This window comes from Camelus dromedarius, chromosome 9 (assembly GCF_036321535.1).
Source record: "Camelus dromedarius isolate mCamDro1 chromosome 9, mCamDro1.pat, whole genome shotgun sequence".
Lineage (NCBI taxonomy): Eukaryota > Metazoa > Chordata > Mammalia > Artiodactyla > Camelidae > Camelus > Camelus dromedarius.
Window position 1 is genome coordinate 50,061,453 of NC_087444.1, and position 26,468 is coordinate 50,087,920.

General features: G+C 51.1%; 1 protein-coding gene across 2 annotated transcripts in view; it reads left to right on the forward strand.

Annotated features, from left to right (window-relative positions):
* Positions 1 to 26,468, forward strand: part of ZNF423 (zinc finger protein 423) — a 313,307-nt gene that overhangs the window by 85,215 nt on the left and 201,624 nt on the right. For both annotated transcript variants that reach the window (XM_064489189.1, XM_010990090.3), the window contains exon 3: positions 21,407 to 21,607. In XM_064489189.1, coding sequence (XP_064345259.1) covers positions 21,407 to 21,607 — 201 coding nt within the window. The remainder of the gene's footprint in view (positions 1 to 21,406; positions 21,608 to 26,468) is intronic.

The following is a 26,468-nucleotide window of genomic DNA, read 5'->3' on the forward strand; positions in this document are numbered from 1 at the left end:
TGAACTCTAAGAATGGCTAATTATTATTATTAATTATTATTATTATTAATTATTATTATTATTATTATTATTATTATTATTATTTTTAACCAACTGCAATTTACAAAGGGTACGTCGAGGGAAGGCGGCACGAAGAGCACACCCTCTAAAGGAGGGTTAATTAGAAGTCTTCCCAACAGCTAGTGCTTCATCAGCAACAGAACAGCATGTAAATAAATCTAATTTCCCTCCAACTCAACTCGTCACAAGCTTAATTACAGCAGCCACAATGTGTGCATGTGTGTGTTTTTTTCATTAGTGAAAGAGGGTCATTATTAGCTATGTCTGGTAAGAATTATGATGAAGAGCCCGGTTCCACCCTCGATAGGTGTCCTCAGAGAGCAGAGAGGAACTTTCCGTGTGAACTAAAGAGTTTCCAATTAAGGTGGCTTGGAGGAAGCAGAAAGTGGCAACGCAAATTAGAAAAAGATTATAGACTGAGAAAAAGCATGCGCGCGCGCTGGCTTGGGGAAGGGTTCTGGGAACCTCGGTTAATTACTGTTTGGAGGAAGAGTTCCTTCTGGGGGCCAGACCCTCTTTCCCCGTCATTGTCACTTGCCTGGCCCGAAATCTTGGGTCTCCAAGACCCCTCTGGGGTTTCTCTTACATTCTGGCTCCAGAGAGCTGAAAATGAGACTCTCACTTGGGGAGGATGGGGCTTGACCACTTCTCCCCACCTCTTTTAGATGGCTTTTCACACTCCACACGCCACCCCACCGCAGAGAAAAGGGAGGGAGAGCACACTGTCACCGCCAGGAAGACGGCTGCACTGGACCACTGCTGCAGTGAGCGTATTGTTCTAGAAATAAATAGCTGAAAACCCAGAGTCAGAAATTAGTTAACACAAAGGAAGTCGAACCCTACATAGGCTGAGTTCCAATTGTCTGCAGGAAGTGCCCTGCCCAGGGGGCCCTTTGAGGGAGGATTTAAGTCCATTCTGCCTGGCACTCAACTCACAATGTTGGCAAAAAAAAGTTTTTTCTTTCCTTCCGACCCTCGCCCACACCCCCTCCAGCCCTCCCGTAGTGATTACATCTCTCATTAAGCATCATAAGGGGCTGCACTTTGTGGTGCTAATAATAAATCTCTAATTATCCAGAAATTAAGGCAGCTGTCCGAACTTCGAGCACATGTGTCCTGGCCCCACAGACAGTGTCTGTCCTCGGCTGCCCAGTGGTGGCCACAGGGGCTGGCTGTCCCCCGGAACTGAGCAGAGGGCAGATTTAGCAGCTCTTGGAATAGGAGACAGCCTGGAAGCCCCCATCATTTAAGACCTTCCTAGTGTCAGCAGTCCCCAGCATGTTTTCTTCTAGGCTCTGCTTGAATGCCTCCAGGGATGGGAGGCTCATCTCCTTATAAAGCAGCCTGGACCCTTGTGGCAGCCCCAGTCAATCACATTTATGGAGCACTTACTGAATGCCAATAGTTACTTAATTAAGCAAACATTATTGAGAAACTTCTCTAGGCCAAGCATTAACCAGTGACCCTGGAGCTTACGTTGGATTGGGTGGCAGGAGACAATAAACAATAAAAGCAAGAAGGTCCTGAGTGCCAAGGGAACTAAAAGTAGACAGGGTGTGGGGTGAAGGGTACCGTGTCACTGTCCTGTTGGACAAGGAGAAGGTGTGAAACCCAGACTTCTGGCCCTGTCTTTATAAAGCCTGATCGGACCTGTCCCAACCACGCATGCTGACCTTCCCATTCCTTGAGCCCTTCAGGCTCGCTCCAGCCCCAGGGTCTGGAAAACCCTTCCTGCTCTCTCTCTGTGCCTCTTCGTCATGTCACTTAAATGTTCACTCAAATGCCTCGCCCCGCGCCACACCGTCCCCCCATCCCCGGGAGAGGCCCTTCGGACCGCCCTAGCTAAAGTTGCCTCTGCCCATCTTCACTTCCACCCTGCTTTAATTCTCTGCCTTGCATGTATCACCGCCTGAGATTTTATTCTGAGATTCTGATATTTTATTCCCTGTGAGCTAGCAGAGTTTGTCCGTTCTGTTGATGGCTGTGTCCCCAGCCTGAGTACACCGCCTGGTGCACGGCAGGCCCACAGTCATGATTCGCTGAGAGGATGAGGACACGTGAGGCCCACACTGGCTCTCTCTGTACCTCCTGTCATCCTTCTGACAGCCTCTTGCACAGCTGTTCTCCCATTTTACAGTGCAAGAGACCAAGGTTCAGAGAGATTAAATCATTAGCCTACGGTTGCACAGCTCACGAGCTGTGAAGCAGGGGTGCATCTCCAGCTTGTTGAAGGTAAAGCCCACGCTCTCAGGCCTTGTGGTGGACTGGGGCAGTTCTTCTCCTCCTGGTTGGCCCCGTGGGACCTGGTTCTGTGCCCTGGGATCTCCCAGAACAAGCCTGCTCTTCTGTGGTCTGAGGACAGTTTTCCTGCCTTCCTCCCTGCTCCCCTTTTTAAAGGACAGGATGCTTGGAGAGATACCCACAGCTAGATTTTGCTGAAGACGGTGACAATGTCAGAGGTGGGGACGGTTCTGGTGGGGACTCCCAGGCCCTTGAATCTTTCAAGCAGCTGGTGCCGGGACTGGGGCTGGGAAGGCTGGGACCAGCTGTGCAGGCAGGAGCCAGCATTGCAGCTCCTCCTGTGGGGCTGCTGGATGTCCATCAGGCCTGAGCCTGGCAGGGGTGGGGATCGGGGTTGGGCCACTGATGTGGTCCCCCTTGTGTGCAGTTGTTGGCCAGGGTTCATGGAAGCTGGGTAATGCACTAGGCCACCTGTTTCAAATTCCTTTCCTGGGCTAGGTCACTGCTACAGTGGCCCAGATTCTTAGATTCCTGGGCCAGTGAATCTTGGACAGGGTGGGTGATGTTGTCACATGGTGATAGCCCTCTCAGTCCAGCTTTCTCCTCCAGGAGCTCAGTTTGGAGGTGAGCACCCTGATAGGGACTAGGATAGCTTGAGAGGGCAAGACCAGGGGTCCCAAGAGGAGCCTGCTGCTCTTAATTTGCTACCCCCTTGCTGTGGGGTCTTGGTTAAGACCCTTGCCCTTGGAGGCTGGCAGAAGCCTCATCCCTGTCCTACTTGGGTGGCACTTTATCTTTATCTTTTCAAGTCTAAGAGTTAGTTATTGGTTCAAGAGTTCAAAGACTGTGACTCCCATGCCCGCCTAGATGGGCAACTCCCCACCCAGCCGTCTGGTGCAGCTGGACTGTTGAGACTGATCCTGTCATTGGACTGGTAGGCAGGGACGGGGCATGCATGGTCTGACACTTGGAAGACCAGCGTGGTTTGGAGTCTGATTTTATCTTTGATAAATCAGAAGACTTGTCTGGCTGTGGTACTGGTGGGATTTGAACCCAGGTCTGATGGTGCAGCTGGTACCCCGGCCACGGCACTTTGCACAGAGCCAGCACGTTTGAAATGTTTGCAGAAGATTTGACCAAGTTGAATGAAAGTCCAGAGGCTCTCACACAGTCTCTTATTCGTACACAATCGCCTTCAATCTGTCTTCACTCTGTATTTTTCACGTCTGCCTTGACTCAGGGTACTGGCGCTGATTCCCGGCTCCCTCCTGGTCACTGTCTGAGTCAGGATTTGATGGCTGTCCGGGCTGTCCTCCGGCCCAGCACTGCTCTCCCTGCTCTGGCTGTGCAGACACTGGTCCCCTCTCACTGCTGGGAATGCACCCTGTGCTCCGTCCCTTCAGGGTCCTTTGTGCTCGTGCTCCCTTGCCTCAGATCCACGTGTGTGGATCGTCTGCTTCCTTCTTGTGCCCCCAGCTCAGCTCATGCCCCCTGCAGAGAGGCCCTGCCTGACACCCGGGTAAAGCTACCCTCCCCGGCCCCCACCCATCACCTCTTGTATTTCCTTCAAAGTACTGATCACTCGCAGGACTGATTTTGTTTCTCTGTGTGTCTGCCCCTTTTCTCCCTAATGAGGCGGTAGACTCCCTGAGAGGGTCTGCCCGCCTCTGTCCCTGCTGTGTCCTTGGACAGTCCCTGGCACGTCACAGTTCTTGGTAAGTGTTCTGTGAATAAATGGATCCATCTTAAATGCTCCTGTGTCTCCTGGAAAAGAGCGTAGGCCAGCCCTGGGGGCCTCGGGCCTCCTGCCTGTGGCCGGCCACCGGTGCTGTCTTCGGTGATTCAAAGCCGGCAGCTGGCAGAGACGGGAAGCTGTCTCCTAGAGGGGCCTGCTTCCCAGAAACATCAGCTCATTTCCCCCTCCTGGCTTGGCCCCTGGAGGGGGAAATGACTTGGGTCCTGTGCTTAGCTGTTAGTGACGAAACCCAGGAAGCATCCCTGCTTCATGACTAGGAAGGGAAAAACCTTGGCTATTTGGTGGAGAAGTGAGGAAAGGAAGCCGCCAACTGAGAATTCCCAGAGTGGGAATTTCCTAAACTTTCCCTGGGATCAGTGGGTATGAGGAAGAGTCCACTGGGCAGGAGTGTGATGGGAGTGTGCATGCGTGTATACACGCGTGCACACGTGTGAGTGACACCCAGAGACAGGGCCCGTACACCACTCTGCAGGGTCATGGGCTGAGAGCATCCTTCCTTTCAAGGTCAGCTGCCCAAGCTTTCCACTGCAAGCCCGTTGTCCTCTGCACAGATGCAGTGGGAAATGGTGTCCAAGAAGGTGTGGAGAGAGGAAGGTTGAGCGCTGGGGAGCGCCGTCCTGCAGACCTGACTCCAGCCATCAGTGCTGGTGCAAGGTCTTTTTTCTTGGGAGTCACCATCAGCTAGTCCAAGGTGGTGACTGAAAATTGTGTTGGAGAATCATAATTATTTCAATTCTATTTTAAAGACACGAGGACGGTTCTCAGGGGCGGGGCTATGGAGGCTTGTTAAATACAGATTTCCAGGCCCCATATTCAGAGAGGGGCTGCTGGTGTGTCATCTACATTTTATCAGGATCCCCCTTCAGGTGATGCCAACCCAGATGGCCCTCTGACCTGCATCTCCTGAAACCCTGCTGTTAACCCAAAGACAGAGTGAAGTTATTTTCATAGCAGAGGATCTTTTTGTAAGATGGAAAAGGCCCACCTCCCCCCAATTCACTACAGAGACCTGTTCGTATTTAACTGGGAACTGTGAGATTTCCCTCTAGGTGAAGCTGTAGAGGCAGACTCTGCAGTCCCGATGTATCAGGCCAGCCTCGCTTTCTCCCCAGAACTGTTTCTGTATTTCTGAGTGTCACGCTCAGACTATCACACGTGTTGAGCGGAACAAAGTGGAAAAAGGTTACAAGTGGGTGTGCAACTCGGGATCTCACTCTTATAAAGGGATCACTGCATGTGTCCGGAAATGCGAGATCTCGTTCATCAGAGTGGCCACAGCCCAAACCTCTGGGTGTGAGGCTTCAGGTGATTTTTTTATTTTACTATTTTCTTTGTACTTTACTGTGTGACATCAGTTGCTGTTATCTTTGTAATCAGAAAGAACAGTAAAGTCTCATTTTTGTGGGAAAGAAAGATGCTCAGAGTACAGAAACAGGGGGAGGGGGGTATAGCTCAAGTGACAGAGCTCATGCTTAGCATACATGAGGCCCAGGGTTCAATCCCCAGTACCTCCTCTAAGAATAAATAAATAAATAAACCTAATTACCACCCCCCCCCAAAGAAATACAGAAACAGTTCTAGGGAGAAAGTAAGGTTGGACCACTAGCTGGCCTGATACATGCCTGGCATCAGCCCCAAGGTCAGGAATTGTGAATTTCTGTTGGAAATATGGGCAGAGTCCCCAGTTTGGACATTTCTGGGCTGGCCTTGCCCACACCCACCCCGGGGTCCCTGTGCCCTTCTTAGCTGGGGTCTCCCAAGGGACCTTGCTCCCTGGGGCCCTGGTGGAACTTGGTGCTACTGGTCACCCTTGTGGGGTGGTATCTTGGTTTGAGAAGGAGGTGACGATCCACCACCTGGACCCCATAGAAACTTGGCGTCCTCCACGTGGGAAGGCTGCAGGCTGTGGCTGTGGCCGTCTTTGCTGTGGCCTAGGTTTCTCCGTTCACCTCTTTCTGCACTGGAGGGGTGAACCCAGAGGAGCCCAGCCCTGGCATCCCAGGGAGCTCCTCCATGCTCAGAAGGAGCACCTGTCTGCTAGACACTGGAATCCCTGCTCCACCATCCTCTCGCTGTGTGACCTTGCCCTCTCTGGTCTCCGTTTCCTTATCAGTAATTGAGGCTGGTAAGAGTCCCACCTCATAGGGCAGGAGTCACAGTGGGTGCCCAACAAGATGGCTCCTTCTCCTCCTCTTCCTGTGCAGAAAAGGGTTTTGCTGGAAAGACTTCCAGAAACTGTTTTGGACTCTGACCCTGGCCATATCTCGCCTGTAGCCAGTGATCATCTGACGTTGCCCGGTGTGATTTCTTAGCAACTGGCTCCTTTTGGTCGGCCCAGCCATCAGACGTTCTCCAGCAGGGAGAGTTGGAGTAATTTTTTCCATTCGATGTGCATTCATGAAAGGGGGGCAGGGATGCATTTTAGGCAGAACCTGACTCCTCCTTAAATAAGACTGTTTTCCATTCTCAACCACCCCAAAGGTGGTTTTCCAGACTCAGCTGTGACTCACAATCTCAGCCTGCCCAGGGGAGGGTCAGAAAATTGGTGAGAAGTCAGAGTTGGAGCATTGATTTTTTTTTTTTTCTAAGACGCGAAGGTGGAAAATCTGCATTGGCTTAAAATGACTGGTGTGGTGCAGCAAAGGGGTCCTGTCCAAGAGTCTGCTCTAATGAATGGATGTGCATGACTTTAATTCATCTCAGTCTATGTTCATTCATTCATTCATTCGTTCGTTCATTCACTCAGCACACGGTTATTGTGCACCTACTATGTACCAGGCACTGTTCTAAATGCTGGGGGTTCCACAATGAACAAAACAGACAGAAGTTCCTGCCCTGGTAGAAGCAAGTTCCTGGTATTTTCTCAAGCCAGAAACTCCCCTCCGTCCTCTGTTCTTACCTCTCCACCCCTGTCCCACTGGACTGAGGGGAAGGAGCACAGGGCTGAGGTAGGATCCACAGATGTGAGGACTAGCCCTGGCTCTGCCACTAACTTCCCACATGGCCTGGGAACAATACCTTGAGTCTTAGATTCTGAAGAAGTGTCCTTCCCTGTCCTTTCTCCGGAGGCTTCTCCACCTAAAATTCTCTGCTTCTCTGTGATTCCCCAATTCATTCACCATCTGTCCTTTTAAACATTTCTGTTATTTAAACATTTTTAGTGGCTCACCAATAGTTTTTTTCTATCATAAAATATTTCAGCTACATAAAAGAGAATAATGACCAGCCAAGACATACCCTTAAGCATAAGGAACAGAGCACCATTCACCCACTGGAGCTCCCAGTCGCCTTCCTCTCCCTCCCCGCAGGGCCTGGCATTTCTCATTTCCTTGTTTGTCTTTCCTCTTGAAATGCATACAAATGACACATCAATACTATTGGTATACATGTTTCAGACTTCCTATAAATGTTGTCGTATTGTATCATTTTATCATAGTTTATCTTTAGCAAGTTGCTTTTTTTCCTCTCTCTGTTGTGTTTGGAAGAGTAATCCTTGTTGGCACCTGTAGCTCTGTTTTATTGGCTTTAATTGCTGCATGGTATCCACTCCGTGAATGTACCAGTTTATCTATCCATCCTCTGTTCATAGAAATGTAGACGTAATCTGATTTTTTTTTGTGTGTGGCTCAAACACCCTCAGCCCCCTCTCTCCATTTGTCAGTTCTGCTCACCCCACCATCACTTTAGGTAACTTCTTTCCCAGTGATTCCAGAAAATGTCTCAGATTTTTGTCCCAGGAGCCCCACTTGGGTCACATTTCCATCCTTGATTGTTCAGGCCTGGGTCATCGGCCCGTCCTTGGAGCTTGGAGGTAGGGCCAGCCCCAGGTGAGCCTCAGAGAGGGGAAAGGAGAGGGCTGGCCCCATGGAGGACCGGGTGCTGCGGCCGGGGTGGGCCTGCTAACTGTGGGCACTGCCCGGGGTAGCTTGGCCCCATGCTGTTGGGGGACAGATCTCCTTTGCCTTTTGCCCTGAGTTTTCTTAGGAAGCACCTGTCTCTTTACAAACGCCAGTAGGTGAGCAGATTAAAGAAGCCTGTGACGGCGTTTCACGCTGTGATTTATCACAACCTGGGGCAGTGATCTTTGGCGTGTCCTTTTTAGAGATGGGGGAACTGAGGCTTGAGGGGGTCTCAGCAGATTCCTGAGGTGTCTGTGGGACCCACTGACCTGGGGAGATACTCTGCTTTTCTCCCCATGCTTTCTCCCCGCACTCAGAGCCCAGGTGGTTCCTTTAATGGCTCCTAGAGTCAGTCCTGCCATTTTATAGGTGGAGAACCAGGCTCCGAACAGGAGGAGGCTAAGACTGCAGCTTCTTTATTTCTAGTCACTCGTCTAATACCCTCAACACAACACTCACGCAGGATGTTGTTACAGATGGGGAAACTGAGGCTCAGAGTGGGAAGTGACTGGGCTGGCCCAAGGTCTTGCCAAGAGTTGGGGACAAAGCTCAGACAACCATGTAGGCATCTCCTTGGTCCCCTCCAATGCTGCATCCACATGTCTTCATTTCAGGGTATGTCTCTGCCCCAGAGGGAGCTGGCATCACCACTTATACCCCAGTCGTACCTTCTATGGGGTGAAGAGATAGTCCGCTGAGTCCTTGTGCCCTCAGCTACATCCCCTTGGGCTCCCCACAGAGAGTCCTTTCCTGCCTCTGATGCAAATTCTTGTGCTTTCCTGATAATGTTCTGGGCTCTTCTTAACGCGAGGGGGTCAGCTGCGAGGCATCTCGGCAATTTATAATTCTTGAAAATTCTGTTTGGTGACATGAGTTAGCATTTAACAGACACCCTGCCACCTCTTCTCTCCCTATTGTGACAAGCTCCTGGCAGAATCCTTTTGAGACTCAGGGTAATTGCACCACGCTGGGAACGGGAAGACCACGTTGTGCTTGAGTGAGTCTCAAAAAACGTCTCCACAATAGACAGTCAGGTAACACGTTTGCTTGGCTTCAAGGTAATGATTTAAACTTAATTTGACCCTTGATGAGGGAGCCCAAGATTCTGGTCGGACGCAGACTTTCAGGGTGGGCTTGCCTGCCATGCCTTCAATGGTTACACAAATAATTCCTTCATAATTACAAGTGCCTTTCAGAGGATGTCTGCTGCTGACAGCTAATATAGAATTATTGCCCCTGAATGCATTTCTGTAATTACTTCCCAGAGATCTGTCTTTGTGTTAGAAGACATTTCACACTTTAGTAACATAAGTGTTTTGGGAGAGTACGAGCAATAATTATGAATAGTCTTTCCGTGAAAATAAACCTAAAAATATTATAAAAGCTAATGCTAAAATTGGTTAGAGTCGGGGAGGAATTTCATTTGAATCTGATTCATGTATATTTATTCCAAGTATAATAACCTTTCCTGTATGGAAACTTTTTTTTTTAAACAAAAGCAGTAATGATACAGAGACCCCTGCTTTCTAATTTTTGAGCAAGACTGAACCGGCAAACTGATTAAAAGTGACAAGTTACTTGAGACTGAATAAAGAAGCGTAATCGTGGAGCCCTGAGAGGAGACATTTGCGGTAATGGAAAATGAAATGATTCACAGTGTGATCAATAAAAAATTAGCAGCATTTAATAAAAGGTTTCTGCTTCATGTTGACTAAAGAACATCCCGAGCAGTTTGAAATCTGAGTTAAGTGACGGTTTGAGGATGAGCAGGGGGCGGTGATGGGGTGTGGGTGTGCGTGCGCATATAGATCACTAGGATATTGGCCTTCTCCAGGAGGCCCCCCCCCCCCCCGCCCCTGGGGTGGGTCTGGAAGTTTCTTTTGCGCTGCCCACTTGACCTTTGATCTGTGGTTAATCCTCTCCAGGTCTCCGCTCCTCCCAGGCCCCAAGGGATTGGCGGGTGTAGGTCCGTCCCACTCCCCACTTAAATCCATCCCCTCCGGGGATGGCCGCCTTCCTGCTGAGGCCCCTCAACTGTGTTGTCTGGGCCTGTTGGCTTTGTCCTGTCAGCTGCCTTCGCGTCCAGGTTTCTGGAGACTTCTGGAATGTCTCACAGCCCACTTGTGGGAGTCAGCACCCTCCCCGGGGGCTGGAGGGAAGTCAGCAGAAAGCCAGCAGGCCTCAGCAAGAGGATGAGGTTAAGCGACCGGGTCTGAAGGATCCTTGGAGGGGGCGAGGCCCCGCCCTCCCGCGGTGGGGTCCGTGGGAAGCCGAGTGTGCACCCTGGCTTCTCCTCACTCAGCAGCAGCCGCGCGGGGCAACCACTCCATCAGACACACTCCCTGGTCTCTAGGCGCCACTTCAGTGTTCCCCGGGACGCGGCCGCACACCACGCTGTCTCCATGCCCCGGCAGCCTGCTGATTTTTATAGGCTCTACACAGCCTCTCTGCTGTGGCTGGAGGGGGTGGGGCTCCTAGCCTCCCAGGCCCTTCCTGGAGCTGGACTGGAGACCTTGGGCTGGAGGGTCACGGCCCCTGGGTTACAGCAGTAGTCCCTGAGGACCAAGGGCAGGGAGCGCGCTCCACTCCCTGCATCTCTGGGCAGCAGGCAGGAAAGGACCAGGGCTGTGTTCCACTTTCTCAGCTTTCCTTCCCCAGAGGTGTACAGACCCATGGCTGGACCTTTAAATGTAGGGTAGGAAGGGCCCTTTTGGACTGCTTGGTTCACATACATTTACTGAATGGTTGTTGTGTGCCAGGCTCTGTGCTGGGGGCCAGGGTGGGGAGGGAGAGTGGGGGGATGCTGACCCCTCCCCACCTGGAGTCTGCTCACTGGCATGGGGATAACGAGTTGTTCTGCAAAGAGAAGGACCGTGACTGCTGTAGTCAGAGCGGGAAGGAGGTGCCCAGTGAGCACAGAGCACATGTGGGGGGCCTAAGGTTTATTGGGCTGAGCCCTGGACGGCGAGGAGGAGTTGACTGGGTGGACTTTTGCCCACTTCCTGCTTTCACATCTGTAAAGCACCGCTCTGTGGGACTCCAGCTCCTGCAGCCGACTGAGTGCGGCTTCCTGTGTGTGGAGGTAACCTTGGGCCTTCCCTTGGCACCGCCAAGAGTCACTAAGGTGCCTTGCTTTAAAAATTGCTGTTCCACGCCCATGCCTTCATTTATAGATGGAGCAACCGAGGCCCAGAGAGGGTGGAACCTGCCGGAATCCCCCAGTGACCTCGGTGTGGCCCCGGGGGCTCTGGGTTCTGTCAGTACTGCTTGTGTCTGCCTTTGACCCTGAGCCCCTCTTGCTCAGCCTGGCCACCTGTCCTGTCTTTGGGGTAAACGTCTCTCCCTGTCCCCCGTTTTTTCCCCCCATGGGGCTCCTCTTTCTGCCACGGCCACCAGGGCATGATTTGCACCCCAGCATCCTCTCCTTGAGTTCTGCTCCTAGACTGGGAGCAATTAGGAGCGCTAGGCCATGGTGCTGGCCACAAATTAGCTGGATTTATCGAGCTCCCCACGCTGCCCCGAGTCCTCCCTCCACTGCCTACCTCCGGCCCGCTTCTCCACCTCCTCCTTCCCAGCAGCCGTTGGAGACAAAACATGACAGCAAGGAGAGGGCAGAGTGGTCACAGCCTCAGGAGGTCACGAGGCGGTAACAGCGCACAATTTTCATGGTTCCAGGGTGGCTTTGTCCGACTGTTCTTCATTACTGCATGCGGCAAGATCAGTTTTATTAAGATTGTGAGGCTCAGAGGAGCGACACCGTTAAGGACTGGCTGGAGAAATATATGTATTTTTTCCTTTTTGATGGTGGTGTTTGTGATTGCTTTTTCTCCTCTTCCTGCTCCACTCCTCCCACCTTCCCTCCCTCAAATCTACCATCTTTTCTTTTTGTTCCTTCCTTACCCATCATGTCGGGAGCCGGGTGCAGGGGAAGCGGCCGTCTCTCTCTACCTTTGTGGCTTGCCTCCGGGCAGCACCCCCTGGGAGGGTCGAGCCATGCATTCGTTCAGCAGGTTATTTTCCCATCAAGGGCAAGGTGCTTGTGACCAGCGTCAGCCTCAGCAGGGTAAAGCAGCTGAGCTGTGTTCCTTGGCACAGCTATAGGTACACCTAGAGCAGCAGCTGGCACATTGTAGGTGCTCAGAGAAAGTTTGTTGACTGACTAAAGATGTGGAGGATTTGTGTCTGAGATGGCTCCAGCTTTGGGGGAGCTTACTGCCCACCACGGCCTGGGTGGTGGAGACCTGGGGCGAGGGCACCTAGATGACGGCCCCCATAGGGAGCTTCTGTAACCTGAGCACGAGCAGGTAATGCTGTCTTCATTTTCTAGGCAAGGCGACCGAAGCTCAGAAGCGTAAGCAACCAAAGTCACACAGGAGGGAACTGGAACCCCGTCCTAAATCTCCAAAGAAGGGACACTATCATCATTGTATAGCTGAACTCCCTGTCTGGCTCCAGGGGGCCAGGCAGCTCTTGCTGGGCATGCTCCCTGGCAAAGATCCCCTCCCAGCAAAGGCTGCATCCAGCCCTCTAAGGTGTACTGTTTCATACACACCATGTTTCTTAAAATTTGAAATCAACTTTTAAAATCTAGAGATTTCATGTAAAAATATGAATTTCCTTCTTTTCAAAAAAAAAAGCAACTGATGTCTGTACTGGGCCTCACTTTTCTGTATGATGATTATGTAGAGGATTCAAGCAGGAGCCATCTCCTTGGGTGGGTGTACATCCTTACCCCAGGCTCCCCCAGCCCATTCTAATGTTTGTGTAATGGTGAGGGGACTTTGGAGTGGTGAGCTTTGGTCCAGCTCATGATCTGAGTGATGGAGTGAGCTGTCTGAGCCATCTGAGCCTCAGTTTTGCCCTCTGTAAGATGGGTCTAATGTTCCACGGGCCACAGGGTGAAGGATGCAGATGAATTGGAAGTTCTGGTCTGAGGGAAGGGATTGCCATTACACTGCTAATTGTTTTTGCTTCAGGTTCTAGAATTCCTGACAACTAAAGAGACATTCTCTGGAAGGTTCTTGTCATTTTCATGGTCTGCCAGGCCCATGGATGGGGGTGCCCTGGGCCCAGTCTGGCATCGTCAACCAGGATGGAGCATCCCAGCCAAGCTTGTGTGATGCAGCCCAGGTCAGATTCAGTGTCTGACTGACTGTAGCTTTGAAATTCCATCCACAGAGCCATCAGCACTGACGGGGGCAACAGGCACCCCCATGCCAGAGAGCTCTGCAGAAGTTGCTTCCTTATTTAAGAAGCAGAACTTGGACAGCAAATTATGTGTTAAAATATTTGCCTACAGCTCTGCTGCCAAGGGAACCCTTTAGGCTGAGCGTTAAATGTTACCCTGCTGCCTGCACTGCAAATATTTTAAACCTGAAGATAAATAGTGGCTGCCTTGTGGAATTTGGGGCCGGCAGTGGATGCACAAGCAGAGTGTCTAATTGGGGTTGGCAGGCTGCTTGCCCAGCCCCAGTCCAGCCGCTCCCGGCCGCCCTCCTAGCAGCCCAGGCGCGCGTGAGAAACTGTTCATGGAGACGTGTCCTTCTCTACAAGCAGGGCCCAAACACCGAGCTGAGGGTTAGCCAGGGGTTTGACCCAGTGCCCGGGTTCCGAAAGTGCTTCCTTCCACGCTGGCTCTCGGGAACGTGCTGCTGGTGACACTGTTTGTAGGAAACATTCTGGCTGTTAGGATAGACTGTTTGTTCTCTATTAAAGCAAAATATTGCTGCAGGATAAACACTTTGGAAGTGGTGGACGCCTGCCTGGACTGTGAATTCTGTCGGGAGACCCCTCCCTGCAAAACTACGTACAGGGGGAGAGTACAAGAAAAGTGTAAACCCTTCTACATTGTCTGCCCGGGAGCTGGCAGGGATAGACCCCGGGCAGGGGTCACGCTGTTTCCTGGAGGAGCTGGGCTTGTCACTTACTCAAGGTCATACAACACGGAAGTGGGGAGCTCAGACTCGAGGCCAAGACTTTCCTCTCCTGATCCAGTGGACTTTTTTTTTTTGTCTGTATGGACATTTTTGTGCCTTTCAGGGGGCTGTGTTCCCTGATAGTCTCCAACCTCAGGAGCCCATGAGGCCTCCTGCCAGGACCTCTCGTGTGGTGCGACGTCTCCACCTTCCTGTCTGAGTCATGATGCCGCGTGTGTTGTTTGAATGATAACAGAGCAGACAGTAACCATAGCTACTGTTTTCTCAAGTTTCCTTTTGCGCCGGGTATCCGGCTTTGTGTGCACTACCTCATTAAAATAATTTAACTTCATTAAAATTTTCTCAGAGAGGGTAAGTGACTTATCCAAGGTCCCCCAGCTGTTAAGTGATGGCATGTGAATTTGAACCCAGATAGGCTGGCTCCAAAGCCTGCCATTCGTTTCCGTTCTTTCTCTGTCCTCCTTGCAGGCCCTGGAACGTAACTCCAACTGTCTGCTGCTTGTGTGTGCCGTTGCTTCATAAGTATCTTTAAAAAAATTATTTTATTATATTTCAAATTTCTTCCCCCTCCTGTAAATGAGGATTGAACCCAGGACCTTGTGCCTGCCGAGCATGTGCTCTGCCACTTAGCTATACCCCCACCCCTGCTTCATAGCCATTTTTATGCAAAAGCAACTTGGTCCCATCAGCCCCACTGGACTCCTCCACACTGGCACTCCTGGTGTCCCCTGTACATGTGGGTTCTCCAGGTCAAGCCCTGGATGCATCTAGAATTCACCGCCTGGTATTTCTGATTTCTGCGGAGGTGGATGGTGTATCTCCTGTCCAGGTCTGGGTGGGAGAAGAGATGGGGAGACTGTTTTAGGACTCACTGGCTCCCAGGGCTGACTCTCTTGCCTTCCACTCTCACCTGGCACTATTCCTGGCCTTCACTCCCCTCTCTGCCCCTCCCCTGCACCCTGGTCTTGCACTTTTGCTGACGCTGTCCTCTCCCCACCTGCCCCTGCTCCAGCCTCCTCTGGGCTCCTTGAAACCCCGCAGGGCTCCTGGCTTACCCGTATCTGTGTGTAGCTGTGGGCACAATTCTCGCATTGATGGTCATCCGTTCAGGTGAGCCTCACCTCCACCTTGTGAGGCAGGAGAGGTCAGTGCCCATCAGGATCAGGCTCCTTGTTGACATATAAGGAATCAACCTCAGGCGGGAGAAGTGACTTGCTCAGGGTCACTCGTGGGGCAAGGAGGGGTTTCCTGGAGCTAAGACGGGAACACGGGACTGACCCTGGCCCAGGCTGCAGGCACTTACCACCTACCCCTCCCTTTGGGCATCATTTTTTTCACCTGGGCACTCGTTCAGCCACCCCACACTGATTAAACATCTTTTCTCTACCAGGCCTTGTGTGCGCTTTGAGGTCACCAAGAAGAAAGAGTCCAGGGAGCATCCTGTACGTTCTACAAATATGTATATGTTATGCTTGGCACAGAGTAGGCACTCAATCAGTATTTGTGGGATGAAGGAAGGAGAGAATGGATGAATGTCTGTGGTTATTGCTACTAGGGTGTCTCACGCCCCCATTCTCTGTCCTTGTTTTCTCTATCCTGGGTGTGTGGGGGCTACTCCTGGTCTCCTGCCTTCACTGGGCAGGTACTCAGCCCTGGGTCCTCAGGGGCAGGACCCTCAGTGGTCCCTGGTTGGTTCTCAGGGTGCCCAGGGCACTCTGATGGTGGGGTGATCCCCACAGTCTTTTCCAGGAAGGAAAAGAAGTCGCCTTCTTGTTGAGTTCTTTCTGACTTGAGTGCTGGCTGGGGACTGGGGCCAGAGGGAAGAGACCCTCACTGGTGTTCTCAGGCTGAGCCTCTCTCAGCCGGCCCCAGGGAGCGTGGAGGTCCTGACAGCCCTGACTCATGAGCTTCGGAATCCTTGCTGAGAAGGTAGGAAATGTCCTGTTCCCAGACCTGGCAGCCTGCGGGCAGCCTAGCCCCTGGGGGCCTCTCCCCTTTCCCTCTTTCCTGGCACTGGACTTAGCCAGCTGTCCCCTGCTCAGCGCTCTCACAGGCATTCCCTTTCTGCCCTCCTGTGTAGTGGTTAAGAGTTGGGATCTGTAACCAGAAGACCTGGGTTCAAATCCAGGCTCTGCCCTTTCCAGTGTGTGTGATTTGTGTGTGGTCCTGAGCCTTGGTTTCCCCATCTGCAAAGGAGGGACATCAATTGTACCTTCCTCATAGGATTACTGTGACGGTGGGATGGGAAGGTGTGAATGTGGAAGGGTGCCAGGAGGTGCTCCCGCGGTGGTCAGCACCACTCATGGCGCAGGGGAGGCTGAGCCCCCTCCCTCCATCCCTGACTAGGCCTCTGCTGCCTCTTCCCGCAAGAGGATGTGGGGCCACTTTCCTTGCTAGGCGTCACTTGCTGTGCACCTTTTCTGTGGGGTCCCACTGTCCTTCTCGTGTTGTCATCTGGGATGAAACCCCTTTCTCAAAGGCAGTGGCTCAGCGGGGCTGTTTAGGCTTGGGGTGGGGAAATTCACTACTTTCTAATGCCAAGAGATGGAGGCGGAGTGTTAACTGCCGCTCATAGTAAGTTTCCCAAGTCCATATCTTAGGCTCAGGATCTGTGGGGTGTATGTGGTATAGTGGGGTCCACCAGTGTCGGTATACCTCCCTCCTCCTGCTTTGAAGAAGCAGCTGGCAAGACAGAGTGGCCCCATTGTAAATTAGATTGAACCATTTGAGATTGCCGTTATTTGGCTTTTCTGACCAAGAAAAATGGCAGCTTCATATGGTTCAAGCTAATACTTGTCATCACACAATAAACAGCACTGAAGCCACTTCCCCTCCCCCAGCCCTTACCTGTATTGATATTCAGACTTGTTTCTTTGAAACCAACTCATTCATTCATTCACAATTTACTCAGTGCCCGCCGTGTGTCGCCCAGGGGCTGGGGAGACAGTACCAAGTAAAACCAAACACAGCTCCTGCTCTCTTGGAACTTACAGGGGAGTGTTCCAGCTGTCCTCTGCTGTGTAACAAACCATCCCCAAACTCAGGGACCTAAAGCAACAATTACCATTTTGCACAGCTCTGTGGGCTGACTGGACTCGCATTTCTCATGTAGTTGCAGTCACGTGGTGGTTGGGGCTGCTGCCTTTTGAAAGCTTGTCAGGGTTGGATGTCCAAGGTGGTGCACCCCCATGGCAGCTGGTGCTGGCCGCAAAGAGCTCAGCTAGGGCTGTGGACTGGAGCACCAACACACCCTCCACTGGCCCGGGCTCCTCATAGTAGGGTGGCTGGGCTCTCAGGGGTAGTGTCCCAAGAGACCAGGAGACCCAGGGGAAGTTGCATTCTAGTTTCTGTTGCGTTCTAGTGTTCAAGGGAGTCACCGGGCCCAGCTGAGCCACAGAGGAATTGTGGAGGGAACTTAGATCCCTCTTTTTGATGGGAGCGGGCAAGGATTCACTACAGAACAGCACCTGGGATGGGAGCTGTTGTCGCTGCCCTCCTAGGCCAATGCGGGCAGCACAGCGAGGCAGAGAGTAAAAAGTCAGCCTATAAAAGTGTGAGTGAACATTGCTCCAAGTGTGCTGACGGCCATGGGAAGGGAACTATGGGGAAAGAATGATGGGGACGTGCGAGACCTGGGCACTCAGGCCCTCCAGGAGCCCCATTGAGTGGGTGAATGTTTATGGCAGAACAGGAGTGTGAAGCCCCTGGCAGAACAAACCTGCAGTTCAGGGGATTGAATGAAGGTCTGTGTGGCTGAGGAGGAAGCGTGAAGTCAGAGTGGTCAGCGGAGCTCTCGCTGGACTTTGGGGTTCACGACCAGGACCCTGTAGACGACTTTGGAGGGTTTACAGATTCCTTGACACATGGCTCATTTTTTCCATTGAGGCTCTACTGTGGGGAGACTGTGGAGTACAGTGGCTGAGAGTCAGGCACAATTGTGTGTGAAACCTGCTGCTGTGGCCTTGCTTAAGCATCGGCATCTCACAGAGCCTCAGTTTCCTCACCTGTAAAATGGGGCTATGATGGGCTCAACTTAAAGGGCTGCACTGGGAAAATACCTGGCATGCAACAAGGGTTTAATAAAGGCCAGCTGTTCTTGGTGGAACCCTGGGCAAAAGGATGGAGGTGTACAGATCAGAAAACAACTAGGTTGTTAGTTTTCCAGGGTGCAGCATGAGGCAGGGCAGATAGGGAGCTTTGTTAATGGATGGAGAGTCAGTGTTTACGGTGCCAATTCTGTTTCCTGTCCTGTGCTCATGGCCCTGAGGGAGTGGGCCTTATTCGGAAATTGTTTAGCTTGGGCCTTCCCTGGGTGCCCCTTGGGGAAACTGAGTGGGGCCGGAGGGAAAGGCACCAGCAGCCCATTTTGGGGAGGTCCTTCCTTGCCTGGAGGCCTTGCCCACTGACTTTGCTTCGTCAGCCACCCAGTAGTTGGAGGGACCTCAGGTCAACTGTAGTTCAGCCCCAGGAGGTGGCCACATGTTGGAAACAAGAGGCAGCACGTGGGATGGGGACTCAGGTAGGGTTGGTGGCGGCCGCTGGGCTCTGCTTCCTCTGTGCTTGCTCAGCGAGGACCCTTGAGAGACTCTGGGGCTAGATGAGGGTGGGACGTGGGACAGTGGGCTCAAGGGAACAGGGAGGGTCCACTCATGAGGGCCCCGGGGGCTCACTGAGCAGCTGCTCAGGGTGGACCTGGGAACGAGGAGACCCCAGAGAGGGCTCCGGAGAGACTAGCACCCTCAGAGCTCCGTCCTCAGACCCACTTGGGAGCTAGGGGAGGGGTGAGTGACTTAAATCAGAACTTGGAGGTTTGATCCCTTGCATGGCTTTGGGTGACTGCTCAGAGCCTCAGTTTTCTCATCTGTAAATGGGAAAATAACACCACTTACTTTTATTTCTGATGGTGAGGTTCAGAGACTGGGAGGCATAGAGTGCCCTACAGTAAAGCCTTGAGCTGGATGGAGGGCTTCCTGCACTCAAGGTCCTGATCCCACCGACACAGCAGAGGGGGCCCCTGGTGACTGGGCCACCAGGGAAGTCTCGCTACCCCAAACTTCTCCAGGCCATGTGATCCACGAGACCTTGGGTGATGAGGTCCCCATGTTGCCCACCTCCCCCCTCCTGCCCCTTTCTGTGCAGCCACCTTGCCTTCCCATTAGGAGACAGCGGCAGGGGAGGTGACAGTTCCTTAAAACAGATTTATACTCTTGGATGACTTTATGGGGTTTTGCCTTATAAAAACCCAAGAGTTGACATTCTGATTTATCTACTCCTGAGTCAACAGGATGTACCAGATTTAGAGAGATCAAATGCATTGTAATGTTCGTGGTTCCAGTTGTGGATTAGATGAGCTATTATGGAAAGTGCTGCCAAGTAAATATGGCAAAAAAAAAAAAAGCAAAAAAAGAACAACAACAACAAAAAAATCAAGGGGATAATTTAAATATGTCTATTAAATTGTGTGTTAAGTAAAGTAGCACAGGCGTGGAGCTGAATGTAACTTATCTGGAGAGCTGGCATAGCAGATAAAGCAGGAGTTACGGTTCTTTTTTCCCCCCCTTCAGAACACTTTTTTGTTTATTATTATTAAGGGAAGAGACTGTAAACTAGGCATTTCAGAGACAGGCGCTTGACTGTGTAACCATGGTTGTGTGATGACTTATAATATCGAAGGCTCCAAATGATATTTCTCATTTCTTTGCTTTCTATTTCTTGCCGTCGCCGCAGCAGCGGATCAGATTTCCTGAGATAAATATGCTGCCTGCCTTTTAATGGGATTTCTGTATTGCCGGGAGTTGGCGTATTCTGATAATAAAAGAACCTAAAAATTGTACATCCCTTAATTGGTAAGAAGAGAGATGTTTTGATGGGCCACAAATGGAAACATTGATTTTTACTGCCTCTGCGCAGTTCCAAGCAGTGTGTCATGCCACGTTCCCCGCCTCGGAAGGCGGCAGCTGGCTCTCCAGTGAGCTGATTTGTGTTCGTAGGTTCTTGATGTCGGGTGCTTGGAAGTGCGTGTTCTGTGCAGGCAGGGGAAACAGACCCCTTATAACATTATCTGTTTCTAAATTGAAATATTTATGGGACTGTGGCTTCCACCTTGAATTGAATGCATTCTTGGCTTCGTTTCTCTTTCTGGCTTTGGCGACCGGTCCTCGGGGATTTAAAGGTTGTGTGCTGGAAGCCTTTTTCTGTAACTGGGATGTTATGGGCAATACACAGGTGCATACACACACCTTGCATATGCATCCATGTTTGCATCAATATTTTTACACACAACAGAGATTTTTGTCTTAGTTTAAATTGGTGCTAGTTTCTGCATGGGTACATCTGTCTTCCAGGACAGACTGTGGGAAGAGACAACACATACTTTGATTTTTCCAGTCTGAGTCTCTGTATTTTAATGGGCAGCTTTAATCCACTGACATTTGTTGGGATTACTGATATGTTCTGTGTATTGTATTTACCATGCTTTTTTTGCACTTGGCTTTACAAGTTTTTGATGTGTCCTATTAATCGCTCAGATTGAGGCTGTGCTCCATTTCCCCCAGCTGTGCAGGGAGATGCACTAGGCAAGAGTCAGGATGTCGAGGTAAACATCTGTAGGGTGCTGGGGATGTTCCATCCTCTTGGCCAGATGCCAGGTGCCTTACCTGTGAAATGGGAATAACAAAGCTGTCCCTCTCCGCGGGCAGGGGGCAGGACCACATGGTCGCTTGAGTGAAATGGGGCTACGTGTATGTATTTGTGGCTTTGAAAATGCACAGAATGCTATGCAAAGACAAGGCCTTGTTATCATGGCCAGTAGCTCACTTTTCTGTGCGGTTTAGCCACTTGTCTGCGCGGTGCTAAGGGCAGAACAGGTATTTTGTTTCAAAGAAGTTGGTCGAATGATTCCAAGGCTGGTTCTCACTGTCTAGGCTGATACTAGGGCACAAGTGAGGGCTGAGGTGTATTTTAAGCAGCGGTTTGACTATTGGTGGTCCTGTAAACACCCATGCTTCCTTGATTCCAGAATCAGGACATCTTTGCAAAGAACTGAGCCAACATCGCCACTGTGGAAGGCATGTTGTGTGGAAGGTGAACCTGTCTAGGAGACCTCTCAGCTCTAAACTGCAAGGCTTTGGGGGAAACTAAAAGTTTAGGTGCATTAGGAACGGCTGATGGAAACTCTGCACAAGTGTGTAAGAGAATTAGGTTTTTAGGAGACAAAACGCTAAGGCATTTTCACCTCCCTGGTGAGTCATGACCCCCAGCATCCATGCACAGAGGGAAGATGACAGGAAATCCCTCTAGAAGATTTGCACCAAGAATTAAATAATCTAGCTGAGAATTATGAAACTGCATGCTACAAAAAACCCCCATATATTAATATATTGAGAGGTGTCAAAAATAATGGACCCTGGGAGGTAGAGTAATTAAATGTATCTTAATAAATGCGGGGCAATTCTTTTAAAATCCTTTCCCAAGACCCCGTCAGCTGACGTGGACTGTATTCTTCCTGTTGGCAGGAGGCCTAGAAGGAGAGCCGGAGTGCGATCGAAAAACCAGCCGTGCGCTGGAAGACAGGAACAGCGTGACAAGTCAAGAGGAGAGAAATGAGGACGATGAAGACATGGAGGATGAGTCAATTTACACCTGCGATCACTGTCAGCAGGACTTCGAGTCTCTGGCAGACCTGACAGACCACCGGGCCCACCGCTGTCCTGGAGGTAATGCTAAATAGCACCGGGATTCTGACAGGTGGTTACACGGATAATTGGACATAGCAACAGCTTGAAGCCTCAAGTGAGATTAAAGAATTAATAATGTAATTTTACAGTTAATGTCATTTTATTGTGGTGTCTTGGGTACCCTTTTAAACAAAATTAAAAATAAAAGCAACAGCTTTCCAGCAGGCAGGAGTTAGGTAGAGGTGCCCTGTCCTTGCTCCCCCAAACTGCAGTCTATAGCATGTGGGCCATAAGTGGGTAGGTCTGCACCCTGGATTTCTGGAAGGCCTTTTGGAATCCCAGCAATTAAGAGGTTATTAGTGAAAAGTTAAGCAGCTTAAGTGTGGAAAGCTGCATGAAGGAGTGAGCTCTGAGGCAGGGTGTGTAATGGGACAGGGAGGACTTCAAAGAGCAAGAGGAATGTGTGCAGAAAGGGACCCGGTTCCACCTCTGCACCTGTCCTCCTGCTTCTGTGGGTAGGAGAAGTGTGGCTGGGAGCAGTTTCTGCTAGACCTGACTGTTGCCAGAGAGGGTGGGCAAGGCTGCAGTTTATAGAAATGATTTAAGACTTCATGAGTTATGTGTGTCTGTGTGTCTGTGTTTCTGGTATATGTGGGGTGTGTGGGGTGGAGGGATGGGGGGCATGTGTATCCCCTGGAGTATGGCAGCCATGCTACATGAGTAGGTTGACATGTTTCCAGGCTCTGAGCAGAGAGTCCAGAGCATCCTTGTTCCTTACACAGCTATCTGAGACATCTCCGTCCATTGTGGTTGTTGGTGAAATCCTTTGGATGCTAGTTTGTGGGGAGAGAGCCTAAAATCTCAGACCAGTATTCTAAAGAGGACCTGACATCTGTTTTGGGGGAAAATTTGCTGGTAGGAGATAGGTGGGGACTCAGACTCTTGCTTCTTCTGCCTTTCATGCTGTCTTGGAAGTTTAAAAGTCAAGTGTTTGGGGAACTTTACTATGACTTTTCCTCTAGTGACATCTGTACCCGCATAGCCCTGGCTAGTCCAAGTCCTCATTCTCCACCTCTAGAGGGATTTGATACCCAAAACAATAGACCCAGGAGGACTCTTACAGTTTTGCACTTTTGGGGGGCTCAGCAAACCAAACCTCAGTCATTTGGGATTTGTGATATTTCAATCGTAGGCAGAGGCAATGGCAAATTTGTAAGTTTAGAGTCAGTATTGGAAGGGACCTATGGGATTGGCTTTTCCAGTCCTCTTATTTCCTGGTGGGAAGTACTGAGGCATTGAGAGGGAAAGGTGACTGCTGAGCCAAGGTCACATAGTGATTTGGTGATGGAGCTTTGTCAGGACCCTGGGCTATGGTCCCTTGTTCTGAGAAAACAGCAGATGTTGCATAGTTCTTGATTTAGCCAAGAACTGAGGTGAAATCTTAACTATAAGAGAATGAGATATTGTCACTTACTTTAAAAACAGTTAATTGACCTTCTCATTAAAAGCTATTCTCTTTATTCTCTAAATGTAAAAGAACACACTGTGCTTGTCTAGCTGGTAAAGCAGGGCCCCCCAGGACCCCTGCTAAGTGATGCTTTGTTGCATCCCTGCAGCTCTTGGATGGAGTGAGTGGGGTCCCACTTCTGGCACTGCTCAGGCTGTCCCTTCTTCCAGTTCCTCAGAATTGAGGAGATTCTTATGTCTTTTATGGCACTTTTGAGAATGGTGGTATTTCTAGGTGGAGAAGGGAATATGTGAGACTTCGGGGCTGTAGGTAGGGGTCTGTGTTGGAAAGAAGAAACTGCAGCTAATTGTGCTTCAGTCCTGGGCAGGAAACCCTTCCCAGTGGTGGTCTCTTCTCCCCACACCCTCAGACTTCGGCTGAACTCATGGCAGCCCCATTTGCAGAATCTCCAGCCATCCTTATCGACGCTGGTGGTATTCACTGATTCCCCTGCCTGCTTCCTGACAGGACCCCACTAACAGCCTCCATTGGGATGTGGGGGCCAGGAATACCTCCAAACCCTGGCGCATTGGAAGGGAGTCATAGATTCCTCAAAAGAGTATAAGAAATGACCTCGCCTCTGTTAGGCGGCTAGCATCCCCGAGAAATTCATTACCACCCGTAAAGGTGTGGCACAGTCTGGGCAAGTCCCCCTACCGTGGAAGCGGTATGTGAGGACTTCCTTTCCCCTGGTTCTGAGGATTACCCAGGGATGGAATAAACCATCAGGAATTGCGGGCATATCAGTCAAAACAGGTTCCTACCTGGATGCCTCCGCACCATTGGATTGTGCAGTGGTTTTTCAAACCGTGTCCCCAGAGGTGTCTCTGGGACTATCGGGGGTGTGTATCGGGCCTGTTCGATGGAGGGGGCTCTGACACCTAGAGCTGTCACCTTAAAAAGTCTGTTTTATACATTGGGCTTTAGCATAAGATGTTCAAAAATTGGCTTCTGCTTTAAAAGTTTGGAACTGGTGCAAAAATGCAACAGCAGGGCCTCTGGGTCTGTTGGGCGCTCATTGTTGATCACCTGGTCGCAGCATCGGGACCACGCAGGTGGGCGTCACTGCTTCGTGGAGTGAAGCTCTGGAGGGAAAGGTGGACACGGGACAGCCCCACAAAGACCATTTCAGAGAGGGACTTCAGAGAGGGCCCCGCTCAGCTGAGCCGGGAGGGTTCCGTATGCTTGGCAGGTATGTTTCTGAAGGAGCAAGTGAGTTTTGTTAACAGGGAAGGTGGGGCTTCCCTGATGTTCAGGATTTGGGGCCCGAGGGCAGCGGCACCTGTCACTCGGAATCCGGCTCTGAGTGGGAACCATGCTCGCCCCCTGCAGAGGGCGGCCACCCCTAGAATATGGACGCAGCACACCCCTCCCCAAGCAGGTGCGTCCGGGAAGCTCAGCCCTTCCAGGTGGTCATTGTGTTGGGAAGAGGCTGTGTGGAGGGGGCGGATGTTTTGGGGGGGCATCATCTCGAATGTGGTCCTTTTTAAAACTGCTCCAGCTCTGGGCTCTTTCTGTGGCAGGTGGGGGTGGGGGGCTGCCTTGTTCCATCAAAATCAGGGAGAGTGCTGTGAGGTCTGGAGATTTTCTGAGGTGGGGATGCTCTTCACGGAAGGGGCAGCGTACCACAAGAATGGTGGTGATGGCATTCTTAAGAAGCCCCCCATCCCCGCCTGGAGCTGGGGCTGTCTGCCCTGAAGAACCCTCATTTCCAGAGGTTTTGTTGGCCCTCAGCAAAAGTGGTGATGCTGGGTCCAGGAGGAGTTGTTGAAGCATGGACTTCGAGAACTCAAGACAACTCCATTAAGACCTCATATTTCTCTCTCTCTCCCTCCCTCCCTCCCTCTCTCTGTCACACACTGTCTCTCATTCGTGTCTACAGAGAAACCGACCTTAAACCCACAAGGCATCAGACATTGCATCTTTATGACACAAAATGAAACAAGCAAAGATCCAGTCCTCTCTGCTGATGCTCCCGCCCCCACCAGCTGTTTGATTTCTCTTTGTTCCCCTCCAGCCCCTGCCCACAGGATAACAAATGTTTACACGCCTGGAGTCATGGGCACTTACCATCTTGTGTTTGGCATTTGTTGTTGAACATTTTCTGCGTGGATCCCCATGTTGAGACGTGGTCTTCTCCGTTACTCTCTTTGGGGGGGCCCTCTTTGTTTTAAGCAGCAGTGCTCGAGTGGGTAATTCTGGGCCCATATACCATGAAAACAGCACATGTAGACCAAGGTGCCGGTAGATTAGGATTTTTGCAGCAGAGTAGATAAAGGCTGCCTTGATGTGTGGGCTTGTCTGTTCCTGATGGAGCATCGTTTGTGGATACCAAGTGGGGAAATGGTCAGAGCACTGGGCGGCTTTCTGGACTGATGATAAAGTCCCCATTCATTTTGGTCCCAACAATTCAAATAATGTTGGGAAAGGGGAGTGAACTGAAGTTTACATTGGTGCAATCTATGCAGGATTGGCCAAACACGTTTGGGCCCTGTAAATGATTGCAGGGGGTGTTTTCCATTCCTTTCTAGGAGCCAGGAGGGTGTCAGGTGCTTCAGAAAGTATCTCTGGGAACCTCCCTGGGCACTGTGGAAGCAGGCGCGAGAGGCCTGATTTACTCAGGGGCCGATTCCAATTTTTATGTGCTCACTGAAGCAGGTCACCCATGGACCTCCAAACTGGATTCAGGTGGAATGTTTTACCACTTCCTGGTACAAAACCTACCTTTTAAGGATACTCTGTGATTTAGATTGACCTCGAGTTGGCCCGAATTAACGAGGCTGACTGCCCGAGGACGTTTGGGTGCTGGATCTATCTACACGGTAGTGCTTTAGAACTGCCTTTCCTAACTGTCGGGAAAGCTGTCAGCAGGGCTGTGTGGTGTGCAGACCCTGCAGCACCGCGGGTCCCCAGGGCTGGAGCGCCTGGCGGCTTCTGGAGGTCCCTAACCTCTTTGCCGAAGGCACCGCTGGCATGATTTGGGGTTTTGTGATAGGCAAGGAAAGGCAGATGGAGTCTCTTTAGAAAGACTGAGGTTTCTAACTCTGGGCTCCAGGCACTTGCTCCACAAAATAGAAATTGTCTTCAGGACCAAGTGGGAGCCAAAAATTGGTTTCTTCTCGCCAGGTGTCATTTCTTCATCTCCGACTCAGGCCAGGTCCTCAGTGGGCACAGAGGGGCAGCCCTGAAGTACACGGGGGCCCTGCCACCCTCCAGGGACTTTCAGGGGGCGGCAGTTCTGACATTCTTTGTATTTTGAGTACCTGTCACATGTCAGGCCCTGAGATCACCACCCTGGAACGTGCCCCTGCAGACGACCCCATGGCTCTCTCTGCAGCCTCTGCCCCACGCAGTCCGCAGCAGTCAGCGAGCCTGTAATTATTCTGTGATTGT